At 39.2% G+C, this 14,266-nt stretch overlaps 1 protein-coding gene and 1 long non-coding RNA gene across 5 annotated transcripts in view; one reads left to right on the top strand and one right to left on the bottom strand.

The window, feature by feature from the left end:
* Positions 1-14,266, top strand: part of LOC118214578 (protocadherin-9) — a 223,577-nt gene that overhangs the window by 47,334 nt on the left and 161,977 nt on the right. For 2 of the 3 annotated variants that reach the window (XM_035394661.1, XM_035394658.1), the window contains exon 3: positions 4,928-5,029. The exons of the other annotated variant lie outside the window; for it this stretch is intronic. In XM_035394661.1, the coding sequence (XP_035250552.1) occupies positions 4,928-5,029 (102 nt within the window). The remainder of the gene's footprint in view (positions 1-4,927; positions 5,030-14,266) is intronic. 3 annotated transcript variants of the gene reach the window in all.
* Positions 1-14,266, bottom strand: part of LOC118214579 — a 75,305-nt gene that overhangs the window by 59,400 nt on the left and 1,639 nt on the right. For both annotated transcript variants that reach the window (XR_004762649.1, XR_004762648.1), the window contains exon 2: positions 175-269. This is a non-coding gene — a long non-coding RNA (uncharacterized LOC118214579). The remainder of the gene's footprint in view (positions 1-174; positions 270-14,266) is intronic.

Genomic DNA, 14,266 nt, shown 5'->3' with positions numbered 1-14,266 from the left:
AATGGCATGCAAGCACAATCATGCAACAGAAAGCATCTTCATTCAAAATTATTTTAAAAAATTTTCAGCTACCAGGCATTTGTAGTACCTGCAGTGTAGTCTGGTAACTAAATGAGCTTCAAAGGGTTTTGCAAATAATGATGCATTTGAAATAGATGATTAAAGATGACTTACATTAATTTTATAAAATGATTCTCTTCATCTCCTCAGCTTCATTTCAACTTCAGATGGATAGCTCATGTATTGCACTATGCGTGACCCAATTAGGTCTGCGGAATAATAAGGACACACAAACATATATATATAAGTAAATTAATACATATATACAAAAACATATTTTGCAATAAATAAACAAATATGTGAAAAAGGAAATAATATGAAAAAAGTAAATAATATGTCTGCTGTGCTTACTTGACCTTTGCTCAGGTAATGGCTCCCAGCATGCACTGCTGCACTAGCAGAGTGCTGTATGTGGGTTAACTGTATGCGGCATGTTTTACCACAGGGCAAGTCACAGAGTTCAGCAGGATTCAAACTTTCCAAAGGTCACTTCATGGCACACACAGCTAGATTCCCAAATGACTTCAAACGGGTAAACATGGCAGGACAATTTGCAGCTACACATGGGTAGGGAGAGCTTTAGTGACACATGATAAGTCAAATTTTATCATATTTCCAGATTGCAGTGTAATGGCTAGAAAGAAAAGAAAAAGAAATGGACTGTACTCACCATTTTTTTTCAGAACATAATCTAATTGCCTTTGTGCATGTCTCTTGTTATTGATGATGATGATGACGATGATGACAATGATGATGATTATTATGATTATTGTTATTATTAGAAGTAGTAAGTAGTAGTAGTAGTCGTAGTACTAGTAGTAGCGGTAGGAGCAGTTTGAGTAGTAGTTTTACTATTAGATACAATTTAAAACATGTTCCACCAAATCCTCATTATGCAGCTTGGAAGGTAGCAGTGTATATAACAAGTTTTTTTAAATGGGCTTTTAACCAGAATGGTTCAGGTTAAATTCCTGGATATGAGCGTGCCAGCTGGTAGGGCATTTAACTGCTTCAGTAAATTCTCAGGAGCAGTCTCTACATCGGTAATGTGCACGGATGAACGGTTTAGATTGATTAAAGAGGGTATGATAAGTCATGGAATCTACTCTAAATGCTGTTCACCCAACTTGAGCAGAAGAGGAAGCTTTAGAACAAAATGCAAAACATATATCTTTGTTCAAAACTTGCAACTGGCCTGAAACTGCAATGGAACTGTCAAATCAATGGTAACCTGAAAGATTAAAGTTTAAGTTGTGCCTTCTGGAATGCCTGGCCTTTGCAGTTTGGCAGCTGACTTTCTGGCCTTCACTCAACCAACATTTGTCCTTAATGTCTACCTACATATAAATGCAGTTTTTTTCTCCCTTTTTCCTAGACAAATATTTGAATTAGTTTCAGGAACTAATTTTTTGTGATCACTGGACTCAATCAGTTTGAAGATAATAAATGAAAGCCTATTAAGAGCCAGTTCATGGCACATTTTGACTCATTCCAGGCCTGTGTGTGCATGCTTTGTACCAGAAACCAACAGATACAATATTTAGCAGTACTGGAGTGGCAAACAGAAAAGGTTAACGTGGCACTAGTCTAAGACCTGTGCGTGGGTGCTGGCTGTATCTAGCGGTGATTTAATCAGGCCAAAGCCTGGAATCCATCTTTAGAAGTGGAAATCTCTGTGATGTGAAATTCAGATTCCTCCTGCTATCAGAGTTCATTACACTTTTTTTTTTTTGGTCACTTTTACAAAAAAAAAAGAAAAGAAAAAAAAAAAAAGACAGTGATTTATGCCCAGAGCTCTGTGTAACACAGCCTCATTAGACACAGTGATATTGTAAATCAGCAGATAATTACAGTATACAGCTCACACTGCAGGGCATAGTGATTCGCTCTCTTTCTGGACCAATCATTAAGGCCTGGGATAATATATAAATTGAAAATGGGATATTCAAGCAAAACAATTTCCTTCTCATTGTCCCCAGGAAGGAAATGCAGCCGAGGTGGCATTAGGCAGAATGGGAGAGCATGCATCACATTCTCTGCGTTCATCTTGGTAATCCATAGGCAACATGATAACCAATGCAACTACTGTCGTGTAATGGCTGTGACATTGTCATCCTTCATTTCAGCTGAAAAAGGATTTTCTGATAGACATCAGCAATAAACAGATGTAATAAAACTGTCCAAAGATATTATAGTTTTGGAAGGTCTCGATTGCATTTTCTGGCTTTGTTTTCTTTGTGTACTGTAGTTTATATAATTTGTTTACATGCATTCTCACATTTGCTTTTTGCTTTTTGACAATGATTGACATTTTAATAGTTCAGTTTAAGATCCCTGCAATTTCTTTGAAATTGTATTTAATAAAAAAAACGCAACAACAACAAAACATTTTTACAAAGAAATACAATCTAATGGCTGTACTGGCCGCTTCGACCAGATTCATGCAGATGTTTCCCATCATTCACTGAATCCTTCGCTCTTGCAGATATGAACATCTGAGGCTCCGCCTCACTCGGCTTGCCTTGTGTCTTGCAAGCTGATCCCACCAAGTGGCCCAGAGGGGATCTGTCTCCTCCTCCACTCCCTCTCGATTGATGTCCCACAGGTCTTAATGCTTGGTCCTGTCTTCTTCTCTTTACACTAATATGTAGTTATCTCTGCTCATGGCATATATCATGTCATTGCTATGCTGATGAAATTCAACTTTTACTCATTTTCTCCCTCCGAGACCCAAGTTCTCTTTATGCCTAGATGTCCAACACCTGATGAAGCTTAACATGGAGAAGACCGAACCTGGAAGAGATCCCCATGAATTTATGCCTCAATCACTGTCAATGGCTTCACTTTGTCTACTTCCGACTCAGCTAAGAACCTTAGTGTGACATTGGATGACCAGCAGATCTTCCACATGGTCCAGCAGGTTCTCCCTTCACAAAATCAAGAGAATCCACCCCTTTCTTACTCAAGAGGCTATACAGCTACTTCTACAAGCCCTTATAGTCTCTTGTTTGGAATATGATAACACCTTGCTGGCCAACTTACCAGCATGTGCCATCAGGCCACAGCAACTGGCCTATAATGCTTCTGCCCACTTGGTCTTCAAACTGCCAACATTCTCACAAGTTTCAAAAATGGCACTGCACCTTCCTATCGTCAGATAATGATCGCGCCGTACACTCCAACCAGACCTCTCATTTCAGCAGCCTCCTGCCAGCTGGCTGCCCCATCTCTTCCAGCACCTGGCAGCCGCTCCGCTGGCCCCAGCTCTTCTCTGCCCTCGCCGCTCGGCGGTTGCACAGCCTTCCTCAGCCAGTCAGGAAGAAAGAATCTGTGGCTGATTTCCTCTGATGTCTAATGAAAATAGATCTTTTCAAAATACATCCCTGAGTTCAAATAAAAAGAATTGTTCTTTCCCATTATCTTACATCTAACAGATCTTGAGGCATGCACCTGGATGGTATGGCCTCTAGCTCTAGTGGTGTTTGCTTACCATAGGAAATGTACTTTTGTAAGTTCCTTTGGCTAAAATCATCCACCAAATGCCAAACTTATAAATCCTAAAGGTAAATTAGAACAGCACTGGCATTATTTAATTAATTAAATTATGTAATGGTTTAATGATCTATGATTTGGGTCGCCATTGTGATTGTCAGGGCTGTTAAATACTTTAAGCTTGTGCCTTCTTGTGTACCCATAAGCTACCGTAGCCCTTCCAGCCACCAGGCTGTTTCACATTGGTCAAAATTCACCTTTTAGTACCTTTGATTCTCTCAATTTGTAAATATATCTGAAGGTTGATAATGGCCTTTGGGTTTTCCTCCGACCACATTACCTTAATGTGCATATGTATGCACATTGTGGACATTTATGTGTGCTGTCATGAAAGATTGCATGCCACTTACAGCAAAAAATAAGGGGTTTCCACAGTTTCCTGGTGAAATTACTTACCCGGTTCTGTGAACCTGCCACCTGTTCAGTTTATTTGGCTCAATAATCCCGTACTTCTCTACCTGTAGCCAAAATGGCTCCCATCCATAACCCAGGTGGGTGCTACCTATTGGGGGTATTTGAGGAGTTGACCCCTCACTGTAAAGCACATTAAGATCGGCAGAAATATTATGTAAAATTCAATTCCCTGCATCATATAAATGCAGCATACACATGCATGCATAGGGGGTGCTGTGACATGTGTATCAATATGATACGTTTTGTGTTCTTCTTTTCAGCGATATTAAATGAATCAAAATATCTGATTCATGTGTCTGATCTTGGGATTTACAGGGTTACACCAGATAGTTTGGTTGCGCAATCTGTAATGGATGCATTTATTTGGACTGAATTTCTAAAATCCCATTTAGGTGTTTTTAATAGTTATGATGCATCGGGTTTTTAAAAATAGAAAATACATTTCGTGCACAACATGAGACAGAAGTAGGCCAAGAACACAGGAGCCCATTTCTGTCCTGTTGGGAAAAAGATTTGTTGTGCTTGGTTGAACCATTATTATTTCAGTCATTTGCTTCTTTATTCAGTCAATGTTTTTAAAACCAATTGCTTCCTCAAAAGGTCTGCATCCATCATGCTATTTATGTATTTATAAATGTGCTTCTTCATAAAGTCTACATCCATCTCAATTTTAGTAATTTATTTTGTTATAAGACCCCCATCATATCATTTATTCATTTATTTTTTGCTATTATTTTAGCCTTTTACCTCCTTAGAAGAGCGATTATCAATCTCTGCCTCAGTGGCAGCACCATCTTTGCAATTTGCTGAAATACGTGGGAGAAGCCTGGTTAGAAATGGAAGATAACATCATTTATTTATTTATTTACTTTCATTTATTTATTTATTTATTTCAATTCAGGGAACATTACCCCGGGCCAGAACTGAACTGAACCCTGAATATTTGGACCTCAGGTCCAGGGCCGAGTTGAATCCCGAATACTGGGCGCCCTGCACTCCCCTGGTGAGTAGCCGCTGTTTCTGATTTTCGACAGATTTCCGTGGGTTTAAAAACCTCTGCTTTCAGCAGGTGGCCAAACCCACACCCCACTCCTCCCCATTCAGTCTGTTACTCAGCATCTGTTTGCGTTCTATTCCTGCACTGAAATAACCTGCACATACAGTGTATCATCAGTACCTTCATAGGAAAAGGACATTTGTACTGAAATAGTTATAGCATTCTGTTGATACTAATGGTGTATGCTTAGTGTAATAGAAATGTAGAAATGCACTGAATGAAATATAAAATGTTCTCTAATGATTTAATGAGAGTGAATTTATTGCCGGTGATTTTCCAGTTGCATTCATACTCTGTTTATATTTTTATCTATACTTTAAAAAATATATAATTAAGTTTGTTTATTCCATCTGAAGTTCTCAAGCCTTGTTGTATTGCTCAAACTGTCTCCAGTTTCTAAGCAAAGGTCTTTTCGTGGGTGGTTGGGTGGATGTTTCTGATCAGCAGTTGACATTGAGTGCACTTCCCTGAGGGCAGTTTAAATGATAGGTTAGAAATGCAGGTGAATCTGATCCAGGTGAGCAGCTTAGATATGAAGCAAACATGTGAGGTACACATTGTCCATAAGAGTCCATTAGTCAGAAATGATGGTGCACTTTATGTTCAGCTGTCTTCATAACAATCAAACCATATATTAGATTTACTTTAGTTACTAATGTGTAACCCCTGAACATACCTTCAGCCAAATCTGTAACGTTACCCCTGGATCCAAATTCCACCATTTGGGTGATTCCGAAACATATGCAACAACACAAACCTGCAGAGCAGCTCTGTGGAGCTCAGTACAGTTTGCATTTTACACATGTCCACTCCATTTCATTTCAACCTGAAATTTGATTCAAGAATTGAAAAATTGCCCCTAGTGCTCTGTGAGGATATTTCAATCAATAAATTGAGAATTTTATTTTCTGAATTGATGGAACTGGCATGGTATTGACCCTGACTCTGTTAGACACAGCGGTGGTTCCATATTTGATCGGAGTGTGGTAACAGAGGTGCATGTCAGCTCAACAGAAAGCGCACTTCCATAGTAATGGCGAGCAGCGATCTGCTCCACCAAACCTGTGTGGGTGGAGGAAATTGGATTTGTCACCAGCTTGGCAGCGCTCCAGCTCTGGAGCTCGGAGCGAGACTCAGACTAACCTGTCACTCTCCGGGCTGCCAGGCTCTAATTCGGCTGCCATGTCCGCTCACCGTCCGCCTTTCCGGCCCTCCCTCTCGAGCCCGTGCCCCTGACCCCCCATCCCGCCCGCCCGCCCCCGGGTGCCACGCTGGCCGACGCAGATAGCGCTAACATTTCTCCCTGTGTCAGCGACTCGGCGGCCTGCGGATTCAGCGGGTTGACATGGCAACCTGGGCCCACGGTTACTTGTCTCAAAAGCATCTCCTGATGCAACGCAGCCCCCCTCCCCCAACCCGCTAGCGAGCGAGCGAGTGAGGGGCACTCACCAGTGAGTGTCAGTGCAAGTGTGCCGCATGCAGCACTACATCGCTGCAGTGTCTCATTCTGAATGCACCGATATCCAGCAAGCTCAGATTCCATCTAACCCAGGGATCTCAAACGCTAGCCCTGGACAGCCACAGTAGCTGCTGGATTTCAGTACATTTCAGAGGTTGACTGATGTATTTCAGCTCTTAATTGTGAGTTTCTTCACTGAAGTCATTGATTGACAAGATCCGCACACCTTGCTTCCTGAAATGGGTTCTATTTGAAAGGAGACCGCAAAAACCTGCAGATGGTGCAGCCCTCTGGGACTGGAGTTAAACTTGCAGACACTGCTGCTCTACAAGAATGGAGTTTACATTCTCTAGTTGTTTTTCCTTTTCTGATTTTATTAATGTCAGTGGGCAGTACGAGAAGGTATGAGATGGGTGCAAAGGTGAACATGGTCCCCCTTTAAGAATAGTTTATGCATTTATTTATTTGTTCACGGAAATGTATATTTAATTTATATTTCACATTATTAAGCAGAAGCAGAAATTTTTACATAGCTGATTCCCAATAAAATGCAAGGGTGATTTTGTTTGTTTTTCTTTACAAGCAAGTTTGGTGGGTTTGGTGTTTAAAGAAATCAATTAAAACTGCACTGGGGAGGAAAAAAAAAAAAAAAAACTCTCGCATTTAATTGAGAGTAAAACTAAAGGACAAACGTTGATTGAATCCAGGCCTGTTTTACATTGTCGATTGTGCAAAGTGCTTTGCCCCAGGCTTGCATTGATAAGTTGAAACAAAAAAATTTGTCATTATCCAGGTTTATGTCAAACTGGAATACGACCATGCCATATTATTGATGCAAGCCTTTCTCTGTAGGCATAAATATCCGATTTACAGCTATATTATAAATGCTTAATACTGGGATGATTAAAGGTGTTATTTTTCAGCATTTTAAAGAAAAATGGGCTCCTAAGATATGGAATAAGCCAAAACTCAGAACATATGTTTTGATTAAAATTGAGTTCAGTACTGAAAATTATGTGAAACAGAATATGCCCAACAGGAGAAGATCTCTGTGTGCCCAGATCAGGTCTGGCAAATTGCCTTTGCATCTGGAAACTGGATGTTATGTTGGTATTGGTGAACAGGATAGGTTTTGTAGTTCATGTAGTGAAACAAATAGAATATGAAATGTATTTTGCTTTGTATTGTCATCCGTATTATGATCAAAGAAAGGGTTTTGTTTAATATAATGAACAGATGAGATGTTGATTATTTATTGTTTTTGGAAAAGACTATGCGAGAAGGAAACATTTGCTTTTGCAGAATATTTAGTTAAAGCATGAACACAAAGAAAACAAATACTGTATAAGTATTTGTTGTGTCTTATATCAGATGCTTCAAGTTTATTATGCTAAGTGACCTGAAGTATGTTTCTGTAATTGTGTGTCATGCAATCCCATGTGGGGTTGGCCATTTTACATGGCATTGTAAATACAAAAAGCATTCATTCATTCATTCATTTATTCAGGGTATGTTGAATGGGAGGCAGTACTGTAGGTATGATGTGACTAATCTCAGAAAAATTGTAAATTATGACCAATCCTATTTCTATTTATTGTTTATTATTTTATGATTAGACTGTTGATAGGATGTTGCGTAGTTTCCCATGGTGCTTTCCCACATATGATCTAAATACTGTACAGGACAAGATCATCGAGAGTAAGCACCCTTTCATAAAGCTTGCTGACTTTGATCAAGATATTGATTAATTAGATTTCCCTCTCCTATTTCTTCAGCTGCTGGCATCTAAAGTAACTCCTTGAGCTTTTGAAAGCGAACAGTATTTTTGCAATTTTAGATTAAGATGAAGTGGCTAAACAAGCGGGTCTTAAGAGCCACTGACTGTCAGTCATAATACCCTTGTTGTCTGACAGGGGGGCATTACAGAGAGAAATGGAATCTGGGACATAGACATGCCTCATGATAATGTTTTGATCAAGGCGCGTGCATTGACCTTCATGGGACTTGCCACAATGGCTCAAATGAGCACATTTGCTGCTGACACCATTCCTGCATGAACACTGTCACAGTTTCCCACTGGTGTCCTGAGATATGGAAGGAGATGACATCCTTGAAAAAGATTGGTCATTACAGTAAGGTATTTAGCAGATGCTCTTATCCAGAGCATCTTACACAAATTATATTTTTGCATGCAATCCATTGATGCCGCTGGATATTTTACTGAAGCAATTCATGTTAAGTACCTTGCCCAAGGGTACCACAACAGGATCTAACTGCTGTAACACCCTTTTAGTTACAAGCGCAGTTCCCTAGTCATTATGCTACACCTCCACCCAAAGAACATCTGTCCTCCTCAACTTATTCCTTGAAAAATGTTATCATTCCTTGATATAAATAAACTGTGGTTATATTACCATTATAAATGGTAGATGCCATGATATGTTGTTAACATCAGTTTGACAGGAATCGTGGGCAGAGGGAAATCATACTTCAAAGCTTTGATTATTTTATATTTATTTACGTTATTTTACTTATATTTGGTGTCACAGTGCTTTTGCTCAACTGTAACTAACAAAAACTTAGGTTCAATGAAAAAAATACAAACGCAGAAATAGCACATACATGTAACTTAATCGCGTCTATGTGTGTCAACTGTGAAATATACGTCCTTGGAGTGGCAACATGTATAAATCACAAGCAGCAGTGTGACAGTCAACTGTCAGCAGTGCCTGTCTCAAGACAGGGAAATTATCTCCAAGTTTCATGAAGTAAATGAAATTATGTATGCAAATTACCTATTGCAAGCTACATCATTCCTTAAAGTCACAATGAGGTGAGTTATTGTTCGAGATGATGAATATTGCTGTCAGGCAAAATTAACTGGATGGCAAACTTTTCTTATTAACTTAATTGAAAACAGAATCCTTGAATACTCTCTATTTTTGTCATCTCCATTTGACAATAACTGACACATACCAAAACAAATATTAAAAAAGACAAATATATGTTCATGAGGGCATAGCTTTACTTTGTTTACAGTGGTATAACTGCATAGCTTTCTCGTGATGATTTTACAGATAGTTTTCTTTGGTTTGTAGGTTTTGTCTCAAGGTTTCAGAAGTGAGTCCTGTGGTTTCTAGTGTGCAGTTCAGCTGGTGAAAGTGTCACTATTCTGTACTCCAGAGGTTTTAGAGATCCACACTTATGCATTCGCTAACTCTGCTAACTGCAGTGTACTACAAAATGAGTGTTAAACAATGAAAATCTACTGTATGCCACAGCCACCAATTCATCCGGGGCTTCCCATGCGATGTTGAATTCTAGCAATGGGATAGAGGTGTAAAAAAAACAGCACTCTGGGGAAATCTTCAAGAATTGTTAGCCTTGCTTTTATGATTGTAACAGGAAGTGTGCCAGGATTGAGTTTAATGAGAGTTTTTATTGTTATTTCTTTTGCTGGAGCATCAGATTCAAACTGAACATACCTCTGCTCGCTTTTGCGTGCCATTTGACCTTAACGGACCCATTGGCCGTTGTCATATGCACTGCTCATCCTTTTGAAATGGCACAGAAGGAGATTGTAAACTTTGCTTTTGATGTTTTGGCTCTTGGCAATATGCTTCTGAAACCTTGACTGTTTTTACGCCAAGCATGTGATTGCACAGCAAAGCACCTCGTTCTCTGCACATAATCTTTGTGCTAAATCCACATAGTGAGATCTTTTCCTCCAATCTCTCCGTTAAAATAAGAATAGCAGTCATCAGAAGACAAAGAGATGCATTTACAAGCACTTGTCACTTTGGTATCCAGATGAACCATCTTGGCTGGTTCGTTATTTTCTCATCTCGGTTCAGTATTCATTTACTTTTATTTATGAAATATAAGCAATGGGTTTGATAGTTTGACCTTCTTGCAATGCTGAAAAGGCCCGATTAAAACCTACAGCTAATCATTTAGTATTATTACTGTGACTCCTTTCACTTTGCTTGAAGCACTTTGCTTTTCTTGTGTGATCTTTATGCTCCTGGCAGTAGGTCAGCATGCATTTCTGTACAAATGCAGCTAGCTTCCTCTGCAGCATATGAAAGGTTTCATCATCACAGATCATTACCAAGGCCCGGAATCCGTTCTCTGAACCATACATTGCCCTCTTCAAAATTGAGATATTTTGCTAGCTATGGGCTAATTCAAGAGCACAGCAATGTTACGTGAGCACTTTATTGTAATCTTTGAAGTTATGAATCTGGTTCAAATTAGGAGTCTTGCACTCAGAATAGCCCTGCGATTCTGAGATACGTCTCTCTCGGCATTCCAGTAATTAACAAGCCCTGTAACAGCTATACTGTACTGGGAAGTCTCAACTATTGTTTTGCGTCTGTTTTTTTTTCTCATTTTTTTTGTGTTTTGATGAAGCATAAATCACATGCACAGATGTACAGTCGCCATGGCGGCGAGGCCAGGAGGTTGATGTGCAGCGAGTGGCTCCTCACAACGGTAGTTTTTACTTGTCCCGTAATTAGATAGTCCTAAGCACTCCCTGTTGCCAGACAAGGAACACTCTGGCCATTACAAGCATGACGCTCAGATGATTAAATTGTGACAGGGCTTTAATTAAAGCTTTTATTAGTCTTTGCGGTTTGGCTTATACCAAATGAGGGTGGAATTCCACTCTCTCCCATTACTGCACATCCAAGTTTTTATTCCTCTTTTATTTTCATTTTTATTTGCCAGCAACTTATTTGCATATGGTGGGGTGCATTATTATTCCAGTTTCCTAAGGTATAGGCCAGCATGGGATGTTTTAGTTGTACATGGCCAATTTCTTTCTTTTTTTCTGGTGATTTCTTATACCACAGCATGTTTGTAGGTCTGTCACATTGCAGTAACATCCTTCTGTCAAATCAAAATGTCCTCTAAAATATGTGTAGCCAGCCATTACTTCTATTCCATTCTGCTCACTTCCAGCCACCTAGCTGAGCTGTGAAGTCATGGTGCCGGAGGGTTGTACTACTTCCACAGCTGGGAAACTGCTGATGTCTGACAGTTTATAAAATACAGGTACATAACACAAGTAGCCATTCATATTACTCTGAGCTGAAAATAAGTTCAAGAAAACAGTAGTCATTATAGTATGTACTGTATAACATTAATATTAGATGCAAATACTACTAGTGTTCTCCGATAAGTATACTTGGTACACTATGGTACCAATATTAGAAGATATTAAATAATATTCTTGAAATGATAGAGAGAGTGCACACATAGTGAACATAATGTTGCATAATTCAGCCTGCACCTATTTTAGAGGATATTTCTGGCATAAAATAAATGTTCTGCTCTTTTGAAATAGCTTCTTTGGGTTTTCTCAGGGGTTTTGTCTTGTTGTAGATTTGATTTTCTAATTAGGTCCGAGATCGCTAATTGGAAGCTTTGAAAGCTGTAGTTGTAGTCTCTGTAGCAGAGTCCGCTTGGGAAATGTTAACTCTGGTAATAAAGCCTGTCACCTCTGCCCACAGCTGTTTACTACAGCCAAGGGCATGTTTTGTTGTGATTCACTTTATCTCATCATTTCTAAAAATGTCATCTTGACACTGTATAATATCTGAAGTATGTATTTTTAAATGGACAAGGTCACAATTAAAAAATTTAAAAAAATTTAAAAACTGTATGAAAAGCAAAGACATGTAAATTCACCAGAGAATTCTGAGAAGCTTGTCAGAACGGCAAATCCACTGTCGATGGGCCCGACTTGAAGATGAAGATGAGGCTATTTTTAAAAGCTTGAATTCTCAGTTTTAGAAGCTTGTAATCATAGGTTAATTGGCGAGAAAGCTCAAGGGTATGTTTTCAACAAATTTATTTTCTATTTTCAGAGAGTCCTTTTTTTCACTGGGTCATCTTGCAAACTTTTAAAGATCCGTTTTGATATAGGCCTTCTGTGCGTGGCTGTAAATTGAGCTGCTATTTAGGAGCAGTTGTAGTTAACCAAATGCATCTTGGTATACTGGATGCAATATACATTGTGTCTGATTCTTATCTTGCATACTGTAAGGAGATGTACTGCAATGTATTATGCTTACAATACAGCAAAACCCAGGTCTGTTTCTATGGTACTATGGCTACATTTACTGATGCTAATCAGAGTTGGAGTCAACTCCTTTTCAATTCAGCCAGGAAATGAATTGAAAAGTAATTAAATGGAAAATCCAGAACAACAGGGAATTTTTCAGTTTATTAATCTATATCCCGATTTGACGTAATTGAAATTGAACAGAACCCCCAACCCTGCTTTCAGAAATAGTATTCCGGAAGCCACACTCCTCGTCACCATTCGCCTGTAATGGCAGCCATGCGGAGACGCTCTGTGCCGGTTTAACTGATTCAACATTCATGAGGAATTTGCAGCTAAAAGGAGGTGCAGGGAGCCGACCTCCTCTGCTCCAGAATCAGCATAGTTTTATATTTCTGTGTAATGTGGGAGCTCCCCAGAGGACATATTGGCATTTCAGTTTATCTGCAAACTTGCGATGGCTGGTTTAAATTCAAAGTGCTGCAATTAGCACGTAGGATACAAGTGCTCAAAGTTTTGTTTTTTGGCACCTGTGCGTGTGTATCCATAAAATATCTTTTTTAGAAGGGTGCCGCAGTTCCTATGTGTCAATAATTTCTGTGAATTATTTCTGTCAGCACCTCATATTTAAACTGAATTTATCATTTTTCATCCTGGCTGTCAGATAAATACATATGTATGCATCTAAAACTGCCTCAACTTGACATACAGCAGTTTGAGCATGTTACACTATATAAGCATATACGCTATAAACAGAGGGATTCCTCGAAGCAAAAATATTTTAATGTGGTTTATAAACTCTGTCATTTGGTTTGCATTTTATTTTCACATTAAGCCTCCAGAACTGGGAGGCATCAAGAAAGACAGATTAAAGCTGCTTTTCTTCCTGTCTGAATTCATAGATCCCATTGGACAATATGCAATAGCTTCTAAGACAAGTCTCACAAGCCTCTTAAGAAATGCAGTACACACACATACACACACACGCACAACAACAACAACAAACACAACAACAAAATAATATATAAAAATGAGAGTGCCACTAATGAATGAAAGTACTCCAACTTTATAACCCTCCTTGTATCATCAGAAATAGCTTCTGGTGCAGGAATATTTACTCTCAGTGGGGCATAATCAAGGAGCAGCAGGAGATTTTATGAGTGCTTTCAAGACTCAGGCAGATATTGGTTTAGATGTTTCACTGAAACTCTCATTAGTAGAGCCCAAATGGCATTGAGTTCCCCCCTCACAAGTGTGTTGTTTGCCTTTAAATGCCTATGCTTTTTGAGGAACTGACAAATGGCAGTTCCAGTAGCAGCTTCCATCTGTTTAAGGATTAAGCGCATTGCTGTGTGTGTGTGTGTGTGTCTGTGTCTGTGTATGCCTGTGCGTGAAGGTCCCATCTCTTCCATGCACAACATTTATCAAGAGGATGGCTAATTCTAATAAACCTCAGCCTTGGACCTGGTTCAAGGGACAGTATAAACTGTGGTGTTTCATCAGCCATCGAAAGGCTATTTAGAAAAATTAAAAGACAGCCCTGAATGTGTTCTTTCATGTACAGTTAATCTATTAGAATACCCACTTGTGCAGTCAGTTTGGGTCACAAGTGCAAAAAACACTCCAATTGCATCTTCACACTAAATTAGTGGTA

Source organism: Anguilla anguilla, chromosome 15 (genome assembly GCF_013347855.1).
Source record: "Anguilla anguilla isolate fAngAng1 chromosome 15, fAngAng1.pri, whole genome shotgun sequence".
Taxonomy (NCBI): Eukaryota; Metazoa; Chordata; class Actinopteri; order Anguilliformes; family Anguillidae; genus Anguilla; species Anguilla anguilla.
This window is presented reverse-complemented; position numbering and strand designations above follow the sequence as displayed.